Source organism: Mus musculus, chromosome X (assembly GCF_000001635.26).
Source record: "Mus musculus strain C57BL/6J chromosome X, GRCm38.p6 C57BL/6J".
Taxonomy (NCBI): Eukaryota; Metazoa; Chordata; class Mammalia; order Rodentia; family Muridae; genus Mus; species Mus musculus.
In genome coordinates, this window is record NC_000086.7 from 112,320,791 (window position 1) to 112,343,283 (window position 22,493).

General features: G+C 39.4%; 1 protein-coding gene across 3 annotated transcripts in view; it reads left to right on the forward strand.

Annotated features, from left to right (window-relative positions):
- Positions 1-22,493, forward strand: part of Apool (apolipoprotein O-like) — a 61,404-nt gene that overhangs the window by 9,439 nt on the left and 29,472 nt on the right. For 2 of the 3 annotated variants that reach the window (NM_026565.3, NM_001313733.1), the window contains exon 2: positions 13,011-13,115. The exons of the other annotated variant lie outside the window; for it this stretch is intronic. In NM_026565.3, the coding sequence (NP_080841.1) occupies positions 13,011-13,115 (105 nt within the window). The remainder of the gene's footprint in view (positions 1-13,010; positions 13,116-22,493) is intronic. 3 annotated transcript variants of the gene reach the window in all.

The window sequence follows — 22,493 nt, forward strand, 5'->3', positions numbered from 1 at the left end:
TGGCATACCTGAAGTTCATTCTCCTTATCTTGCAAGTAATGTCCTAGCATTTCAAAACTGTTCGGGGTCATTTGTCACAGCTGTACTTCTGTAGAATGTTGATAGTTTAATATGGCTTTCCAGAAAAACAACTATTTAGTAAACATCCACAGTTAACTATAAGGCTTTACAAAAACACAGCTATCAAGAGTAAAACTATTTTGAAAGTTAATTGTAAACAGATTTATAAATATCCAATACATGTTAATCTTTATAAGGTTTACGTAGTATGAGACATCTATACACTTACTACACTCAATGATAACTAACATAATTATACAGAAGTACTATATGGAAACTATTTCTAAACCAAAATATAGAATCTTTGGTTTACTAGAAGAAGTATATAGCACTGACAATCAAGCAAAATCTCTTACAGATTTGGGAAACAGTGCTAGTTATTACAAATAGGTTATATATAAATATATCTCACTACTAGCAAAATAATCATTATCAGAGTGTATTTTTTCCCATGGTTTAATTAGCAAGATTGTCCACATGGCTATTTTAATGCACTTTTAAGTTTGTAAGACACTAAGAGGTCAGCATTGTACCATACACATAAGGGAACCATTGTATCGAGAGTGGGAGGATCTCTGAAGGCCCATTATTATCTATTTTAAAGAGATGCCAGTTGGTTTCAAGAGTCAGCATCTAAAGGGACTGAAGACAAAAATGTTAGCAAGGTCCAATTTAGCAAGAAAAGATTCCAGTATTTTTATAGATTGTTTCTTTGAAAGAACACAAATGAAGCTATGTAGGTAGGAAGAAACTTTTTGTCATTTGGAACAGCCCATTCACCTACCAATCAAGTAATTTATTCATGTTTATTAAATACATACATCCTACTTGATGCTGTATGTGTCAGTGACCAAGACAAATATAAGCTTTATTAGTTATTAGATATTGGAGAGAAAGAAAATATATTTTTCTAAGTTTAAAAATGCAGGGTGTGTAGAGGACACATTTTAGGGTTATGTTATCCAGTCAGGGGAGTCTTTCAGGATAAAAAAAAGGCTGGGAAGAATATCATTGTTACTCTTCTATAATCCATAATCTGTATGTGTTGTCTCTTATTCTTTTTAAATTTTTTATTAGATATTTTCTTTATTTACATTTAAAATGTTATCCCCTTTCCTAGTTTCTCCTGCGAAAACCCCCTATCCTTTCCCCCCTCCCCCTGCTCCCCAGCCCACCCACTCCCATTCCTGGCCCTGGTATTCCCCTGTACTGGGGCATAGAACCTTCACAGGACCAAGGGCCTCTCCTCCCATTGATGACTGACAAGGCCATCCTCTGCTACACATGCAGCTAGAGCCATGAGTCTACCATGTGATTTCTTTGATTGGTGGTTTAGTCCCAGGGAGCTCTGGAGATATTGGTTAGTTCATATTTTTGTTCCTCCTATGGGGCTGTAAACCCCTTCAGCTCCTTGGGTACTTTCTCTAGCTCCTTCATTGGGGACCCTGTGCTACATCCAGTGGATGACTGTGAGCATCCACTTCTGTATTAGTCAGGCACTGGCAGAGCCTCTCAGGAGACAGCTATATCAGGCTCCTGTCAGCAAGCTCTTGTTGGCATCTACAATAGTGTCTAGGTTTGGTGGTTGTTATGGGATGGATCGCCAGGTGGGGCAGTCTCTAGATGGTCATTTCTTCAGTCTCTGCTTCACACTTTGCTCTGTAACTCCTTCCGTAGGTATTTTGTTCCCCATTCTGAGGAGGAACGAAGTATCCACACTTTGGTCTTCCTTCTTGAGTTTCATGTGTTTTGTGAATTGTATCTTGGGTATTCCGAGTTTCTGGGCTAATATCCATTTATCAGTGAGTGCATATCATGTGTGTTCTATTGTGATTGGGTTACCTCACTCAGGATGATATCCTCCAGATCCATCCGTTTGCCTAAGAATTTCATAAACTCATTGTTTTTAATAGCTGCGTAGTACTCCATTGTGTAAATGTACCACATTTTCTGTATCCATTCTTCTGTTGAAGGACATCTGGGTTCTTTCTAACTTCTGGCTATTATAAATAAGGCTGCTATGAACATAGTGGAACATGTGTTCTTATTACATGTTGGAGCATCTTCTGGGTATATGCCAAGAAGTGGTATAGCAGTAGTACTATGTTCAATTTTCTGAAGAACTGCCAAACTGATTTCCAGAGTGGTTGTATCAGTTTGCAATCCCACCAACAATGGAGGAGTGTTCCTCTTTCTCCACATCCTCGCCATCATCTGCTGTCACCTGAGTTTTTGATCTTAGCCATTCTGACTGGTGTGAGGTGGAATCTCAGGGTTGTTTTGATTTGCATTTCCCTGATGACTAAGGATGTTGAACATTTCTTTTAGGTGCTTCTCAGCTATTTGGTATTCCTCAGTTGAGAATTCTTTGTTTAGCTCTGCACCCCACTTTTAAGAGGGTAATTTGGTTTTCTGGAGTCTAACTTCTTGAATTCTTTATTATCAACAATTAAAGATCCTCTGATGGAATCACCATCCCTGACCTCAAGCTGTACTACAGAGCAATTGTGATAAAAACTGCATGGCACTGGTTCAGTGACAGACAGGTAGATCAGTGGAATAGAATTGAAGACCCAGAAATGAACCCAGACACCTATGGTTACTTGATCTTTGACAAAGGAGATAAAACCATCCACTGGAATAAAGAAAGCATTTTCAACAAATGGTGCTGGCTCAACTGGCAATTAGCATGTAGAAGAATCAATCCATTCTTATCTCCTTGTATAAAGCTCAAGTCCATGTGGATCAAGGATCTCCACATAAAACCAGAGTCACTGAAACTTATAGAGGAGAAAGTGGGGGAAAAGCCTAGAACATAAGGGCACAGGGGAACAATTCCTGAGCAGAACACCAATGGCTTGTGCTCTAAGTTCAAGAATTGACAAATGGGACCTCATAAAATTGCAAAGCTTCTGTAAGGCAAAGGACACCGTCAATAAGACAAAAAGGCCACCAGATTGGGAAAGGATCTTTACCAATCCTAAATCTGATAGGGGGCTAATGTCCAATATATACAAAGAACTCAAGAAATTGTCTCTTATTCTTATCCAGGATAATGTCTGGCTTGTGGCCATGGAAAAGCTGTGCATGTTCTGGCCTGCAAAGCCCATTGCTCAGAATTGTCTCTGGCTGGCTGAAGCCTGTTACTGTCTCTCTTTCCTTACTTGGCTGTTTAGAAAGCACTGTGCTGAGCAATAACACTTGTTGGTTATTTTGCATGAACCCTACATGCTTTTAACTTTGTATATTTTATGTAATATAAAGCTTAGGTGTACAGTATATGTGCTTGTAGTCACAGATAACATTAGGCATCAATTTTAGTAGAGTCAAATTAAATTAGTGGCTTACAACTTAGTCATTTTAAAAGACACAAATTCATCCTGAAACGAACTTTGACTTTCTTTTTTTTTTTAAAGATTTATTTATTTATTATATGTAAGTACACTGTAGCTGTCTTCAGACACACGAGAAGAGGGCGTCAGATGGATGGTTGTGAGCCACCATGTGGTTGCTGGGATTTGAACTCCAGACCTTTGGAAGAGCAGTCAGGCACTCTTACCCACTGAGCCATCTCATCAGCCCGAACTTTGACTTTTTAAAGACTCTTTTCTAAGTAGTCACAAGTCTGAAACACAAACAGTAGAAAACATAAAACATTTCTAACAAAACATAAAATCTTGCCTTAAGTTCATCACAAAGAACAAAACATACTGTTTAACAACTTTTTGTTGATTTAGACACAAGAATTAGATTCTAGTTCTATATTGGTACCTTTCTATTAAGGCATTAACAAATTTGAAATATATGAATCTTATTAGTTCTCAAACTGTGGACTTGATTTTATAATTGCAGTGAGATATCAATTTTGTATTTTTTTTTAGCTTTGGTATAAATCTGTATTAAAGATAGACTAGATTTCAAAAATAAATATAAATATCCAACATTATCAAAGTTTTAAATTGTCAGGAATTAAAAAAAATATGTATTTGTATATACTATATGTGGGGGGGTTGTCTGTGGAGACTAGAAGGCAGCATCAGATTTCTTGGACCCAGAAGTATAGGCCATTTTGAGCTGCCTGATGTGGGTGCCTGATGTGTGTGATGTGGACTCAACTATTTAGTCCCCTAGAAGAAGATCAGGACTTAATGTTAAACCACTGGGCCATGGCTCCAGCCCAAACATGGTTTTCTGCTGCACCAAGTGGAGGTAAAAAGCAGTTGGTGCTGGCTGAAGTAAAAGACAGGAAAATGTCCCTGGGGTAAAATGACTCCGGCAAGTGTTGGGCATTTGCATCTTTCCTCTCCATTTAGGATCTGTGTGTGAGTGGCAGATACCCCCACAACGTGTCATATTTCCACTTGAGCTTTTGTTTTGTTGTTGAACTTGGGGAGTCATATCCCATGTCCTGGTTCAGCTCTCTGTCTTCAATAAGCTAGAAGAGTCACACTAATAGTTGAAAGCAGAAACCAATTTCTTCAATGTGGCCACATTGGGAAGAGGGACAAAGAGATCCAGTGGACTCACTGAAGTCCATGTCCCAGAATTTGAGTTATAAAACTGAATATTTCTGTAGTTACAGGTATAATCTAGAGTGAGTTTTGGTTGTTATTGTTAAGTCAATTTAACTCCAAATTCCAAACCTTTTACCAGCAGCACCTTAAATGATACTAACTATATTGGATTATCATGAATATTTATAAACTCAGTGTATGCAAACTTCCTATAACATGCTAAGTGTTCCTCAAACACAGAACATAGTGTCTTCAGAGGACCTTTATGTCATAGTAAGGCATACCATACTTCTACCAGAGAACAAAGCCATTCCATATCCCATTTTAACTCACTGCAGTGGTTTTTGTTTTTGTTTTTGTTTTTTGTTTTTTTTGTTTTAATTTTATCACTGCTTTGTGCCTCCACAACCATCATTTGCTCGGTGTCTGTTCTCCTATTTCTTGTTTTTTTCTTTTTTCTTTCACTTCTTGATTAATACATTATTTAACATATATATATATATATATATATATATATATATATATATATATGTGTGTATATATATATATAAAGATAGCCAATGGAATATTCTTGCCTGAGCCCTTTGACCGTTCCAGTTAGTTACTGGATGTTCAGAGAAAGTTTTTTGTTCAACATATTTTAAATTATATAGTCCTGTTTCCTTTCTTCTTCTCCTGGTTTTAACGTTTTTCTAATGTCTAAAAGTTCTAGATAGCTGCTATCTTCCAAATATGTTATTTCCACACATGTGTTCTGTCTTGCTACTTGCTGTTACTGTTACTTAATGCTTTGGTTAAATGTTATATATAAAGAAGGCATTTTCCAAATGAACAGGAAAATGAATATCCTTTGTAATCATCCTATTTGATTTTTTTCTAAAATTCCAACAAATGTATTGTTTTATATCAGTAAAGGAAAATATTTTTTCGTGAATCACATTTTCTCCTTCCTTATTGTAGATGATTGGGATTGTAATTGATTATGTGTCCCTGTAACATTGTTAGGCAGAAACACAAAATTGGTATTCATATGTCTTCTAAAAAATACTTTAAAAACTAGGTAGTAATAAATAATTACCATAGAAGACAACATTTATTGTTAAATGTCAAAAGTCTGGATAAAAAGGACAGACTTGCTTTATATTTTAGATATTGGTTGTTACTTTTGTATAAAATTAATGATTTGCTTTCATTAATTTATAGTAAAACATGTCCTTGATACAAGCCCAGGGATAAATTGTCAATAAAGCCTCTAAGATTTATTTGCTTCGGTGTAAGATGAAAATGATGAGGTTCAAAGTAGCATGCAAAACCAAATCTAATTAGAGGGCTATGGAAAGCCTCACTGTGAGCCCTTATCTAGCAGTTCTGGGGTCTGCTGCTTGAGTTATCTGGTAAAAGATCTTGTAGAGCAAGTCTGTTGACCTGAGTGTCATCCCAGAACCCACGTAGGTGGAAGGAGAGAACAGATTGCAGACTTGTCCCCTGGCCACAATGTGCACACTGTGGCACCTGCACTACTATTCTCTCCCTTTCTCAAGTTAAAACAAAACCAAAGAGTGATCTGTGTTCAGAATGGTATTTTGTGGGGCAATGATGCAGTTTAGTCAGAAGAATCCTGAAGGAAAGCACTAAAGGAGACACAAAGCTGGGAAAATAATGGATGCTATGTTTCCTCCAAGATGGGTACTGAGGGAGGAGGAGACAGTTTGTTTTTATGTTTATAGCCCAGAACAACATCCAAGTGTTGCTTAAAGCGGAGAAAACGTAAAGAAAATGCATGTTTGCTTTTGTTGTGATCACCATTTTCTGAAATACATATAATCTTTCAGGAAAGCTCCTTCCATATAAGGATAAACTATCTCATCTTTAATATTTGCCTTTATCCTTTTTAGAAGAATAACACCATTGTATCTCCTTACAGTGACTATGTCTAGCTCTGTTGGCTCTTTCAATGTGTGTGTGTATAGGTGTACTTTCTCTCTCTCTGTATATATATATACACACATACTTATATATAGTATACATATATATCCACACACATGTTCTGAATGGATGGATATAGTTGAAATTGATATGAGAATAGTTTAATTTCTTTTTGAAAGAATCACAACTTATTAAATGTTGCAGCTCTAAAGCTTCACTGTTTAATAAAATTGTTTTCAATAACAGAAACTATCTAAAGCTATGGTGCCCAGTAGAATAGCACCAGAGACATATTTTAATCTACTGTGGTTTTAAAATGATGCCTAGTGGGATGGAGGAGCTGGCTTTTAAAGTAATTTTAATTTTAACTGATTATAATATAAATAGCACATGTGACCAGGGCCCTAAGTATCTGCTCTAGAGACTTCTTTTTACATGTAAGATGTGAATACCAAATTTTCTCATACTTGCTTAGGCACAGTTTTGGAACTAAAATAGTTATGCTGTGAGTAGTAGCTATTGCTACTTCTAGATCTGAACGCTTCAAAATGTGTAAGTTGCTGATCAGATCATGATGAGTATTTCTACTGTATCCATCAAGTTTAGTAATACTTTGTATTGCTTCTTTTCTTGCCATACAAACTCTACCGTCCTTATCAAAACAGAAAATAGAAGGTCCAGCAAGGTGGCTCAGTGACTCCAAGCACTTGCTTTATATACCTGTAGATCCAAGTTCAATCCCCAGAGCTCACATGGTAGGAGAGAACTGTCTGTCTTCCACAAGTTATCCTCTGACCTTCACATATGTACATGTCATGTACCCATCTCCACAACACACACAAAATAAATATGTGTAATTTTAAAATAAAATAGGACTTAAGAATGAAGTTTTCTAGTTAAATTGGGGGAATAGTTCTTAATTGGTGTGTGTATTTAATATTAGTATTGTTTACTTTTTATATATGGGTATTTTGCTTGTGTGCATGTACGTACACTACTTGTGTGTTAGGTGCCCTCAGAGGCCAATAGAAAACATGGAAGTGGAATACAGGCGGTTGTGGGCTGCTGTGTCAGCGCTGGGAATTGAACCTGGGTTCTCAGGGAGAGCAGCCAATGCTTTCTAACCCCTGAGACATCTCTCTAGCCCTTAATTGAAATGTTAAGTTAGCATACAAGTATTAAGCATTACAGTGCCTTTTAAAATAAAGTGTGTTATAGTTGATTCCTCTGCCGTTTTTCCACTTGCCTTTCTTTGCCTGCTGTTCCTGTGTATTTTCCCCTCTCTGAGTCTTTTTGTGTTCCCCCCACCCCTGCTCCCAGGGCACCTCTTTTAATAGTAACCTTTATTCCTAAATTATTAAAATTACCCTGTAGCTTCCGTATTCACAATGTTTGTTTGAGTAAAATTTATGATATAATTAGTACAACATCACTAAATGTAATTACATTCTGGTGACTTCTATTTTTTTGTGTGTGGAAAAGGGCGACAGTAGCTTATTTGCTGCAAACTTATATACTTGAAAATTATCACTGTCATTTACTATCGTGTATTGTCATAATTAGAAGAAACTCTGGATGTTTTGTAGTGCAGCCTTCTTTGAAAAGTGGGGAATCTGAGACACAAAAGGTCTCATGGCAAATTAGTAGCTGAGCTGAGGCTAGAACACAATCTTTCTATTTCACAGCAGTATGTTCCTTCAGTGATACCATTTTTACCTTTGCCTTTTAGACCCTCACAAGTGAACCAGCCCCAGGGCACTGTAAAGTACAAAATTCTATTAAGCTGCTAATGGCTGTCCTGTATTTTGATGACTAATCTCAACTTGTCACAGCTCATTAGGTACTGGAAATAGACTCACTAAGTTCCTGAGCCAAATATTTAAAAGCATTTTATACCTGCAATATTGCAAGCACAATTGAATTTTACAAATCTCAATTTGAAGGTCCAGCTGGCTGTTTGCATGAGGTACTTGTTGCATAACTGTATTCTAGGGCACCAGCAGTTAGTGAGGCGTGCTACCTCACGTGTCTAAAATATGATTTCTCTTTCTTTGCACAAGGAGGGGAAGGCACAATCACTTTTCTGAATTGTATTGATCAAAAGGCTAAATATTGCAGTTGTAATTCTGTGAGGACGGATTATAATGTAGGCTAGCTTCAGTTTTCTCCAACAGTGAAACTATTCTAACCTGCCCACAGCATTTGCTGCTGCTATTAGATCTGACATTTTAAAATGTCACCGTGGATTTCATGAGCAAAATTCTTCAGAAGTGAAAGATACACTTGATTTTAGCCAAAAGGCTGAGAGGCATTCAAAAGTAGATGATAAACAATTAACTCACAGGTTTCCTACTTGTGCCCACATCTTTTCTACTTTAATTTTCACAGCTATCTAGCTAAAGCTGTCATCACTCCTTAAGGAATTATTAGTCTACTTGGAGAGTAAATGGTCATAGCAGTGACACGTTAAATAAAAAGCTCAGGTTAAGAGTAAGAGAGAAAGGAGACTACCTGTATAGATTAGAAATAGATTACAGAGAACATGAAAGGTTAAAAAAATGGTTTTAAGTAGTGTGTTAGGAAAGAGGAAGCCAGTTTATTTTCTTGAAGTAGGATAGTGATCTGATTGACAATAAAATTATCTTGACTTGACAAAGGCAATTACACTTGGCTGGAGTTAGATGAGACCATAGAGTCATGGCCATGGGCTAGGAGACTAAGGATGACAGCGATGATGATGATGATGGCGGCAACAGATAATATATACTGAACCTTTTTCTGTGTTAGTTCCTTTGCGATAGGTAACATTAGACATGTGGACATTGACACAGGGGTTCACTTTCTCAGAGCCACATTATGAATAAAGAGTAGAGCCACAATTTACATTCAAATTTGACTCTAAAATCTGTCCTCTGTGCACTACTTTAGCAAATAGATGATAAGGGCCTGGTCTAGGTTGGTGATTCCTATGTCATTTGTGTATACCCATCTTATAATACTCATTGGTAAAAACTGTTGTATTAAATACCCTCTCTCCTATTATTAAACTGAGACTGAGATTGCAAATCACACTTTTAACTCCAGTACACTTACAGTGTCTGCTTCATAGTATTTGCCTCTTCCTCATCTTTCCTCTTTTTCTGGTTCCTCGTCCTCCACGTATGTTGATTAGCTTTATCCAAGATCTAGTTGCAGTGCTGTTGGCCATGAGGGCAGTGTTAATGAGTCGATAAAATATATTAATAAAGTGCCTTGAGTTAGAAATGAATGTGAAACAAGGTCATATATTGATGAGAATAAAACCAGTGAATCATGGGAAGATAACCTTGGAATTTCCCTAGAAGCAATTGTTTCTAGCTACTTTATAAAACAGAGCAATCACAAATAACAAGAATCAATTATTTTCATTATAAAAATTCTAACAAGGGATGAGTTGTACCAGAATTTGAGAGTTAAGTGCTGTTTATCTTTGCTATTTATAATCTTTATGTTACAGAATGCTCTTCCTAAGGCCTGTTATCATCTGGGAAAAACTGGTTTTAATTCTCATTAGTTTTTAGAAAATCATTTATAACTTGCCCCTGACAAATTGTTATTTTTGCAGATACAAATAGTATTAACTCAAGTTCTTTCACTCTTGTGAATGCCAGAGCACCTCTTCTTAATTTTAATGATATTTGATTAATGACAGCCTTCCCTTATAAAATTTTATAGTATACTTAAATTCCTCTGGTACTTAAAATCTAGTGTTTTTTTAAAAATTAGGAGTTGAAGTGTTTGTTATAGTAGTATTTCTGTTAAGGATCAGATAATACTCTTGGCTTTGTGGAAAATGTAAGGATTCTAGAAACAGACACTTCTTCACTCTTCCCTTTACAAGCCTTACAGTATGCTTTACAGTGATTTCTAGCTAAGCTCAGGCCAGAATTGGCCCAGTGTTAGAGTTTGCCAACCCTTGGTCTATGCTTCAATGCACTATGCCATCAGCCCCTCCTTTTTATAGAATAACAGCTATTTCACTGTTTTAACTTGTGGTCGAAAAGAATGAAGTATGCTGATCTATTTTTTGTTGTTGTTGTTGTCTTAGATCATAATTATCTATTCATGTGAATTTATTTTAAAGCCTAGATGATATTATTGCATTGCATGAATTAATGCAACTACTATAAGACTGTTATTAGGTTGTAGAAAAGTGTTCATGTAGTGTAATGCTTTAAACCTTTTTCTATATATCTGAGGATTATTATCTTAGGAAAAAAATGTGCATCTAGGTAGGTATTTAAAAATAGTTTTTAAATAGTCTAAGACTTGACCTATTTCAAATAATCATCTTAGGAGTTTACTAACAAAATTCAATAGTTTCATAGGTAAGCATGCTTTATGGCATCAACATTAATAAAGCTGTATCTTTGTGATGTAATTTTTAATGATCTTGTTGATCATGAAGTACATTGTACATCTAGGAACAACAGCAGAATTAGCAAGAGACATGAATCTGAAGGTTCTTGGTATGTAGCCAGACCTGACCTAGAATTTGTCTTCCTGCCTTGGCTTCCCTAGTGCTGGGAGTATAACTGTATGCTACTTAGAAGTCATAGCATTAAACATTGTGTGTGTTTGATAGCAAGTATCTTCCTTGATCGCCTTCCATGTTTAATTCACTGAGGTAGGATCTCTAACTGAACTCAGAGGTCCAGAGCTTACTATTTTGGCTAGTCTATTTAGGTAGCTTGTCTCAGGGAGTCCTGCCTTTATGTCGCGAGTGCTGGGGTTATATGCTGGCTCTTAGGTTCTTAAAGCTACTTTATGGGTGTGATAGGAGTCTTCATAGTTGTATATAAACTGCTTTATCCACTGAGCCATTTCCCAGCCAGCCATTACGCTTTTTACTAAAAATATTTTATTTACAAAACATGCTGAAAAGAAAGAAATCAATTAGTTACACTTGTTAATTTTCTTTCATACTGACTAATATTCTTTTTATTTTCTTCAAAAATTATATTAATATGTTAAATTATATATTACTTGCTGCTGTGCTTTGAAATAAAATGTAGTTTTACAGCCTCCCTGAAGTAAGTGATATTTTGATTCTTCATTTAAAAATTTAATTAAGTACAATTTAAATTCTGTCTATGCAGGGGTAGGGTGGGGTGGAGTGTGTGTGCCAGTGTATGTCTTCAAGGAGGCCCGAGGCCATGGAGCTGAGGTACAGGAAGTCGAGAGCTTCATGCACTGGGGGTTGGGAACTGAACTCAGATCCTCTGTAAGAGCAGAATGTACAGTAGACTGCTGAACCATCTTTCTAGACCCAAGGCTTCTTTTAAGTTTTTACTTAGATAGCATGACATTCTCAAACAGCATGTGTTTTAGTAGATTGTCTGCTCCTTTCATTTCTTCCACTCCCCTGCCCCGACTTCCAATCCTCCCTGTATCCAGTTTCTTTTCCTAACTCACATATGTGCCTTTGCCCACCCTTGGCCTTCCCTGGTGTCTGTTTTGACCTTTCTTGTTCTCTTTCTAGTTTTGTAGTCTTTGCTCACATTTATAGTCATACAAAATTTGCAAGACAGTACAAGTTTCTGGAAAGCATAATATTAACAAGGTAGCCCAAAATCTTCCATGTTTTTAGGTTATATTTTATTTCTTTCTTTTGCATGTGTCGCTGTGTTCATGTAGAAGTCAAAGGACAACCTCTAGAAAGTGGTTCTTTTACTGTCTGGGTCCTGGGGATTGGTGGCAGGCATGCTTACTAACTGAGCCATCTCACCTGCCCTTTTCTTTTCAATGTATGTGTGCTTGTGTGATATGTGTGTATTAATGCAGGCATTTGTGTGCCATGGCATGCATGTGTCATGGTGTAATTGTGGAGGTCAGAGGATGACAATTAGTGGGAGTTGGTATTCTCCTTAGCCTTTTCCCGGCAGGGTTTCTCCCGTTTCTGAGGCATGGCATGCTCCGAGTTTACTGGCCTAAGAGCTTCTAGCAAATGTGCCTGTCTCCACCTTCCGTGTCTCCATAGGCTGGGTCTCCGGTGTGTGCTGCTGCATTTGGCTTTTTACTGTATGAGCAACAGGAATTGAATTCAGGTCATCAGTCAGACTTGTACATGCGGCCTCGAACTTGTTATATAACCAAGGATTACCTTGATCTCTGGATTTTTCTTCTCTTCCTTCTGAGTGCTAGTATTACAAGCATGTGCTACCTACTGTATTAAGTTCATGGAGTATGGAAATGGACTCCAGGGCACATACAAGCCAAGTGATGTGCCCACTTTTAGAAGACTGTAATAAGGATAAGAGTTCATATATATTCATTTAAAATCAGACTTTGAAGAAGACCATGGGGCCTTTACACTCTACAGTAGTTGGAGAAACACAAGGGCTTTATGTAAATGTAAAATTTTGAGATAGTTGAATATTAATTTATTTCCCTAGATCCTCACAATACTTATCAGGGTTTGGAAACAGGATCTTTTCACTTCCAGTGGTCTTTTTCATGTGTCTTTTTCAGATGGGAAAGTTGACAACCATACCTGCAGGTCTGATATATGCATCTATAAATGTGCGTCTTGCCAAAGAAGAGGAACCCAAAAAGCAGCTAGTGAGACCGGATCAGGTAATTGGCCTACAAAAGTTTCTGAATTTTGCATGATATAAATTTAATGGAAAAGCTATGTAGGTATTTTTTGCTTCATCTATCATAAATATCTTTGAAATCACTTACATATTTGATAAGTTTAAAGAAATAGTTATGAGGTATCTAAATTACACAATATGTAGTAGAAACACAGAAGTTTTACTTCAAATTGGTGATTTTTAATGGGAAATCATTAAGAATGGGGCCTTAGAAAATGAGAAGCACATGGAAAAATAGCACTTAAGCTCGGAACACCTTTTTCTCTAGGCTTCTCTTAATTGGATGCTATTGGTTATATGCATTAGGTGGGGGGGGGGAGCTCTTGCACAGGCACACTCTTGTCTTTTCCATGATTTATGCTGCTTTGAGCTTTAATTGGACAAGAGTCTGCTGTCTGCCAGATCTGCTTTCATTTTAGTAGTTGTCCTTATTCCCATTACAGGGGCTCTGCTGTCCATATTTACCTTTGCAATCTGTGTGCCTGACAGGTTTTTACGTGACCCACAATAAATCCTCAGCTTGTACTCTCTGTGGTCGCTCATTTTATAGTTAGGTAGTATCTCCCGACTGCATATGAGAAGCAGCTGTAGCACTGCGGATTTGTACAGAGGGCCTGCTTTTGTACGCTCAAGATCTGAGTATTAGTTACTCTGCTGGAGGGATTCAGGTTAGGGTATCAAGGAAAACACTGGAGCATCACAGTTCTTGACCTCTTATAGCAGGGCATGAGTGATATAGGTGGTGCCTCAGACATGGATTCACCTCCAAGCTTAGGCCCAGAGTTATCAAACCCCATTGTCATTCCCAGTTGATGAGATCTGTTCCCAGCAACTGACGGTTGGCTTTCCCTCTCTTTGTGAACTTTACAGCCTGAGCTGGGTCTCCTCTCACCTTCACTGCTCTGATTACTAGTATCTGGTCATACCACCTTCTCTCTACAACTAACTGCTTCCCAGGGCAATCTCTCATCCCAGGACTGGCAGATGAAATCTAAGCTCCCTGACTTTGACAGCTTTAAACAATGAATTCTTTACCATGAGAGTGGCTGACTCCTGCCTTTGCATGGCACATGGGATTCTTCTCCACTGCTGTCTTGTCTGCTGGAGGAGTCAGCTTTCTCATCAAAACCTCTGGTATTAAAGACCTGTGAGATTTTCAGGATTATCCTAGAAGCAGGACATTCCTTCTCTTCCACCAGGATTGCCTGGCTTACTCTTTGGAGGCATCTTTAGCTTCTGTATTAGTCAGGGTTCACTAGAGTCACAGAACTTATGGATAGTCTCTATATAGTAAAGGAATTTATTGATGACTTACAGTCTGCAGTCTAATTCCCAACAATGGTTCAGTAGTAGCTGTGAATGGAAGTCCAAGGATCTAGCAGTTACTCAGTTCCACGTGACAAGCAGGCGAAGGAGCTAGAGCGAGATTCCCTTCTTCCAATGTCCTTATATGGTCTCCAGCAGAAGGTGCAGCCCAGATTAAAGGTGTGTGCCACCACACCTTTAATCCCAGATGACCTTGAACTCGGAGATCTCCCTGTCTTAATCTTCTGGAATCCATAGCCACTATGCCTCAAGATCTCCATACCAAGATCCAGATCAGAAACTTCTATCTCCCAGCCTCCAGATAAGGGTCACTGGTGAACCTTCCAATTCTGGATTGTAGTTCATTCCAGATATAGTCAAGTTGACCACCAGGAATAGCCACTACAGCTTCTCATCCAGTACCAGTAAGTCATGCATATGGAGCTGTATTCAGCTTGGCTTCTTTTCCATGAGTCTTACCGCCCCGCCCCGACGTCCCCCCACCCCCCCCGTACATTTTAGGTATCTTCTCACTCCCTGTCCTATTTTCTTTCTCTGTTGCTGTGATAAAAACAATGACCAAAAGCAACTTAGGAAGGAGACAGTGTATTTCATTCTTACAACTTATTGTCTATCATGAAGAAAAGTCAGGGCAGAAACCCAAGGCAGGAACAGAAGCAGAGGTGGTGGAGGAATGGTACTGGCCTGCTCCTCCTGGCTTGTTCAGCTCCTTCCCTCCCTCCCTCCCTCCCTCCCTCCCTCCCTCTCTCCCTCTTTCCTTCCCTTCCCTCATGTAGTACATCCTGACTGCATTTTCTTCCCCAACCACTCCTCCCAGCACCCCAGCCCCTACCACCAAACACCTCCCCTCTCTCTCAGATCCAGTCCTTCTCTGTTTCCCTTCAGAAAGAGCAGGCTTCTCAGGGATATCAATTGAACACAACATAACAATATACAATAGGACTAGGCGCAAACACTCATATCAAGAATGTATGAGGCAACACAGGAGGAGGAAAGGGGTGCCAAGAACAGGCTAAAGAATCAGAATTAGCCCACACTGCCACTGTTAGGAGTCCCACAAGAACACCAAGCTACAGAACAATAAAATACATGCAGAGGACCTAGTTTAGACCTATGTAGAGTCTGTATTTGTTTCTTCAGTTTCTATGAGCCCTTATTAGCCCTGCTTGGTTGATTCTATGGGCCATGTTCTTGTGGTTTCCTTAACCCCTCTGGCTTCTACCATCTCCTCAAAGGTTCCCTGAGCTCACTTAAAAGTTTGGCTGTGGTTTCTACATCTGCTTCCATCAGTTGCTGAATGGAGCCTCTCTGATAATTATTATGCTAGACTCTGATCTACAAGTATAGTGGAATATCACTAGGTATCATTTACTGACATTTTTATGGCCTTCACTTAAGCAGGGAATATTTATGTGAGTTGGAGGCAGGAGGACAGTAGTGGAGGTAGGCCTTGGGGCAAGAAGGGTTGGCAGTGGATCTTTGGAAATGGAATTGATGGAATAGGAAAGTTCCAAATGCAAACAGGCAGCTTACCTGTTCTTCAGACAGGTATGACCTGCATCTGAGCTCTGCTTGATTTCTTATACCATGTAGGACCACCTGCCCAGTACCTCTCATAGTGGGCTGGACCCTTCTACATCAATCATTACTCAAGACAGTGCTCATAGATTTATATACAGTCCATTCTGATGAAGGCATTCTTTTAACTTAAGTTCTTCCATGTTTTAGTTAGGGTTTTTCTGCTGTGAACAGACATCATGACTAGCTTCCAGGCAGGTAAGAGGAGGGTCTTAAAGTCCATTCCCACAGTGACACACCTACTCTAAGGCTATACCTCCAAATAATGCCACTCCCTGGGCCAAATTTAATCAAACCACTAAATTCCACTCCTTGGCCCCCATAGGCTTGTTCAGACACATGAGTCTATGGGGGCCATAACTAGCCATAGCATAATACAAACTCTTAACAATGTTAAAAGTCCAAAGTTCAAGGTCTCTTCTGAGATTCATCCAGTCACTTTAACTGAAATCCCTAAAGCAAGACAGGAAACTAGTTGGGCAAACTACAAACTCTGCATCTCCATGTCTGATGTCAAAGTGATCTTTAGATCTCCAACTCCTTTTTAATCTTTGTTGACTGCAACAAACTTCTTTCTCCTGGGCTAGTTCCACTTTCTGTTAGCAGCTTTCTTTGGTGGGTATCCCATGGCTCTGGCATCTTTAACATCTGTGGTCTTCAAGTGAACTTCAACTTCACAGCTTCTTGTTCCAATATCTGGAATCCACACATGATATTCTGGGCTCCTCCAAAGATCACTTCTCCAGCTCTGCCCTCTGTAGCACTCTAGGTTCTGGTTGACCTCACTCCACTGCTGCTGTTGTTTTTGGTGATCATCCCATGGTGGTAGTTAGGGAGTACCTCTGGGTTATGGGCCAAGGACAAGCTGTAGGGTTCTTCCTGGTTCTTGGGTACAGCTTGGGTTCCGCTGTAAGTCAAGTTCTCAGGCTGTTGTTGTTATTGTTGTTGTTGTTTAAGATGGAGGCTGGTCCCTAGATGGAGTAGGGTTGGCCTCTCATTCCTCCCTTTTTCTGGTAACTAGAAGGGCCAATCAAGGGATTTCCTGAAATTTATCTAATCTTATGAAAACAATAATAGGGCTATGTCTTTATGGGTCAGTTAACTCAGGCCTGGATGTATTTGTGACCAGAAAGGACTGGACCGTCATATTTTAGAGGGGATCAGGGTTGTCATTGTCCAGTCCTCGTGGTGTCCCTGAGGTTTGGCTAGGGCCCCATCAGTGGGGAGACAGGGGGGAGTCCTGAGGTTAAGTTTCCTCCTGCTGGTCTGGGTCATCTTCAACTGCAAATAGGTCTATGATTCCATGTTGCAATCCTGTGGACCTTTAGGGTGATGGGAGGGACCTTTAAAATGAGGCTCTAATGATCCCTGGCTGGAGGGGGACCTGTTTTATAGAGAATATGAAGTTTAGGCCAAACATATTTATGAACCGATTGGAAACCTTCAAGATCATTCAGCAATTGGAGACCCCAAACTCAGTGATGACTTCTGCCTGTATGTTAAGAACAGAGGTGGGGTGGGGGGCGGATATCTCAAACATGATTTGAAAAGTGGTAAAGGGGAATTTCATACCTGATACAGAGTGAAGGGTAGGAGAGTTAGCTCAGTCTTTGTCAGTCTCTTAGGTCAATTTAGTTAAGGTCTCTTTTTAGGGTTTTGTTTATTCTATCTACCTGTCCTGAACTCTGGGGTTTGTATGCACAATAACGTTTCCAGTCAATCCCCAGAATATTAGCTAGTCCTTGACTTATCAGAGACACAAAAGCTGGTCCGTTGCCTGACCCTATCATCTGAGGAAGTCCCTACCTTGGCAGTTTGTCTTCTAAGAGCTTTTTTGTCACTGTGGATTTATTTTCATGTTTGTTGGGAAAAGGCTCAGTCCAACCTGAAAAGGTATCTATAAGCATCAGTAAATAGTTGTATCTAAAATTTCTGGTTTTACCTCTGTGAAGTCTGTCTTTCAATAGACTCTGGGCTTTGTGCCTCTGAACCTATTACTGGGGTTCTTCTCCTTAGTCACCACATTAGTTATCCGGCAGGCTTTACAGTTCTTGACAATCTCAGCTATCTTTGAGATTCTAATCCTGAAATTAGCAAATTCTATATTCTCTGAACACCCATGTGGGAAGAGCAGCAACTCTTTTGAAGTATGTGTAGTCCTGTTTCTTCTGGCACAATAGGCTTGTAATCTGCTATTCTCTACCATCTGTCATAACAGAACATGGGCTAATTACTAGCCCAGATTATGTCATCTTTTGAATACTTAGGGTGGTCAGGAAGTGTGGGATCCCTAGATCCAGGGAAGTCAAAGGCAAGAGAGGTCCGACTTCTAGGGCAGCATGATCTGCCCTATTGTTGCCCTCTGAAACTAGGTCCTTCCCTCTCTGGTGTCTCGAGCAATGAATTGGCCAGCTTTTTAGACCCCCATAGAGCCCTTAGTAGGGAGAGGATTCCCTCTTTATTTTTGATAGTCTTTTCTTCTGCTGTTAGAAGGCATCTCTCCCTATAAATAGCCCCATGAACATGAGCTGTAGCAAAGGCACACTTGGCTACTTGTGTGTCTTGTCTTTTCTCAGCTCTAACGCCTTGATTAGAGCTACCAGTTGAGCTTTCTGGGCTCTGCCCATATGATATTGGTGCTTGAGACCACTGCTGCTCCAGGATATCTCTGTCAATCCTGAATGAAACTATCTGAAGATCTGGTCTGGTCACATGAATGTGGGCCAGAAATGTCTGAGCAGTCATGCAGAGGCCCGTTGAGGTCTGGGTCAGGCAGCAGGATAGCTAGGCTCAGGGCAGTAGGGGCCTGAAAGGTTATCCTGGGTAATGAGTCATTCTGGCATTGTTGATGGTCAGGCTTTGGCCCAGTGACAGTTCGTCAGCATCCTTAGTCAGGAGGCCGTCACTGTGATGATGTGTAAACAGAGGGTCCAGCTTCTGGCACCTGGGTCTAATTTCTTTGACAGGTAGGCCACTGGCTGGCACCAGGGCCCAGAGTCTGAGTCAATACTCCTTTTGCTGTCTCAGATCTCTTATCCATGAAGAGATGGAAGGGCTTAGTCACTTCTGGCAACCTCAAAGCTGGTATAGAAAAAAATATTTTTTGACCTCAGAGAGCCACCTCTGACCTTATGTATCTCCTGGACCTAGGTAGGTCACCTGTGGTTCGCAGAGTAGGGCCTTCTTAGCGGAGGCTTGATAGTCTAAATTTCCCAGGGCCTCCAAGAGGTCATGGATCTTTTAGACATTCTTTTTTTTTTTTTTTTTTTTTGGTTTCTGCTCTCACTAGGACGTCATTTATAAACTATTGAAGAGACTTTATCTTTTAGGATTTAGCAAGACAGAATGTTAAGCTCTGTTATCAACAAGGAAGCTGGTGGGTTTCTCTTTTCTTTTTAGGGTTACTCTGGGCAACTTTTAAGGTCATAGTTTGAATAGGCTTTTTGTTTGGGGATGTTCCCTGGCCCAGTGGTCCTCCTCTTTACAATAAGCACATTAGTTCTTTTCTAAGAGGGGCTGTTCTCAGTCCTTAGGGACCCACTTACCTTTTTTTTTTTTTTTGTAGAAGGCATTTGTTTTAGATGTCTTTTTTACATAGGTAGGCCACTGGCCCTGTGCCAGGGCCTGGGTAAGCACATTGGTTTCTAGAAGCCATTTGTTTCACACTGTCTCCCACAGTCCTCTAGTTTGGCCATGGCTGCCAACAGAATCTTTGCCAGATTGAGAGGCTGTTTGTTCTGCTCTTTTATTTGTCTTTTGTCCCCTATTTTTCTATCTTTATTAAACACTTTTTTTCTGCCATTATCTTTTAAACTTTTTTCTTAGTCTTTGAACCCTTTGGAGTTTCCTGATATCTGGTGTTGCCTGGTTAATAAAGGCTAGAGCTACTACTGTTTTTGCTTACCTTTGGGCAAATTAGTGGCTGTCTCAGCCGCTTTGAGAGCTGCCAATGGGAGCCTGGCGGGTAGGACTTAGCCTCCCCTTACTTACCTTTAGCATTGTTGAAGTCCTAATCTGAGTGGATTCCCCTGTGGGGCCAGGAACCAGTTTTCTGGCCTTTGTCTGTGGTGAAGAAAACCTGCAAGAGCTCTTTGCAATCATCTCAAGTGGGCTGGTGGGTGAAAAGGACTGTCTCTAAGAGATTAATTAAATCTCAAGGGTTGTCTGAAAAGGAGGGAGTTCTGTGTTCTCCAGTTAAAAAAAGGTCACTAGTGGCAAAGGGCCAATAGTGATGAGGTTGGTTTCCTTGATCAACAACAGGCCCTTGTTGCACACTAGGGCAAGATGACAGACTCAGAAGGCAGGGCTGCTTGGGGCCATTGCTATTCCACTTGAGGGGTTGGATAATATGGGGGTGGAAAAATAACATCTTCTGCTTCTTCTTGGAGGACCAGGAGAGGGATAGTGCAGGAGAGAGGTGATCTGGTGTCTCCTCCTTTGTACCCTTGGACATTTTGCTAGCCAAGGCAAAAACTCATGCCTGTTGTCGAGGGAGAAAAAGTTTAAGCCAAGAGGGCAGGTCCTGTAGACCCAACGTTGTCAGTCCATTTAAGTCAAAATCACCTCCTAATAAGAAACAGAAAACAGAGTGGACAGCAGCTCTTGAAAGTGACACACACAGAGCAGACAGCTTGCCAGCAGCGAAAATAACCAGGACTGCATGCAGCAGGATTCCACATCCCCTCGTGGGGTTCCATGCCTGCTCTTTCCTACCCAGAAATTAACTCCAGGGACTCTCCCTCCTCCAGGGATTTTTGAAATGTCTCCCAAGCCCCTGTGACTACAATATACTAGCACATCCACTGCAGGAGGCTTCACTATCCACTTTTGTTGTTTCTTGCCATGAAATACAGATTTTTAGGCCTCTTCAGAGCACAATTACAGAATTATTCAGAAGAGATAGATAGTTGTGAACTACCATGTGATTGCTGAAAATTGAACTCAGGACCTCTGGAAGAGCAGTCAGTGCTTCTAACCACTGAGCCATCTCTCCAGCCCCCACAATTTCTAACTAGATACAAACACATTGAATATAATAAATGGTATTTAAGTCCAAAGCCTCTAATGCATAGTGGTAATGTTTTGCCCATAAGGTATACAATGATATCCTATTTGCTAGTTTTTCAAATTTTCACAATAGAGTTGCAATTCTATTATTATATTCTTTCAGTTGTTCTTGAATATCCATGCCTTAGAAGATAAATAATTTTAAATCATTCTGACTCCTTTCCTAAGAAACTGTGGACATAAAGTTTTGCTTACAGTAGGTTACAAATCAAGACGTTTTTAAACGGTTAGTCTAAAATATACTGGTATATGTGACTATAATCAAGAAAGTTTAGTGTGGCTGGTGGACAGAACTAGACTATTTAATGAGCTGATCTGGAAGGCAGAGACAGGAAGATCCTGATTCCTAACCTACCCTGGCCCACGTGATTAGACCCTTAAATAAGTGCTGGGTATATCCCTCTGTGACAGAGCTCATGAAGAAACCTAACTTCCATCCCCTACCTCACAAAACTAAAACCAGTGTTTCATAAAATTGGAAATTGGGGAGTATATTGAGCAGACAGCCAGGTCAAACCTAAATATCCCTGGGACTTTCCAAACTCTTTGATGTCATAAATTTGACTTATTTCATTGTCATTTGTGAGGGTCAGAACAGGAAGGAGAGGGGTTGTAAGCTTCTGTGTGACTGCTGGGAATTGAACTTGGATGCCCTGGAAAAGCAGCTACTGCTTCTAACTGCTGAGCTATATTTCCAGTTCCATGATTCCCTTTAAAACCACCATCACCATCACTATCACCAACACCTTTATAATGGGCAAACGTTTAAATTAATAATTTTACTTATTTACCACACCTAGGTTTCTTTTGTGTGAGTGGACTTTCTATAATATACCTGATATCTATATTTATACCTGTATATAATCTAGATCACCTTTCATATAAATTATATCTTTCTGGCTATTCTAAGTACACATAGATGCTAATATGATTTATTTAAGCTAAAGCCTTAGTTTGAAAGGAGAAAGAGAAGTTCCTTAATCTTAGTATGAGTCGAAAAGAACTAATTATAAAAAAAGGAATGATGTTTTAAGGCATATGTACATTGTGCAAAGCCGAAATCTAGCTAGTTAAGGTATGCATTATATTGCATAAGTATCTTTTACATCTACTCTTTTAGTGAATTATCTCATATTTTATCCAAACCATTAGTCATATAGTTTCTTTTCTGTTATTCTGGAAACTTGAGTCTCCTCAATTATATCCTCATCAAACTCTATCAAAAAGTGTTACATGCATCCTGAGTATGAAACCATTTTTTCCTTAAAGTAAATAAGTTCTAAGTTCTTACCTGGTTATTTTCTTGTTTGTTTGTTTTTTTTTTTTTGGTTTTGTTTTTGTTGTTGTTGTTGTTTTGAGACAGGGTTTCTCTGTATAGCCCTGGCTG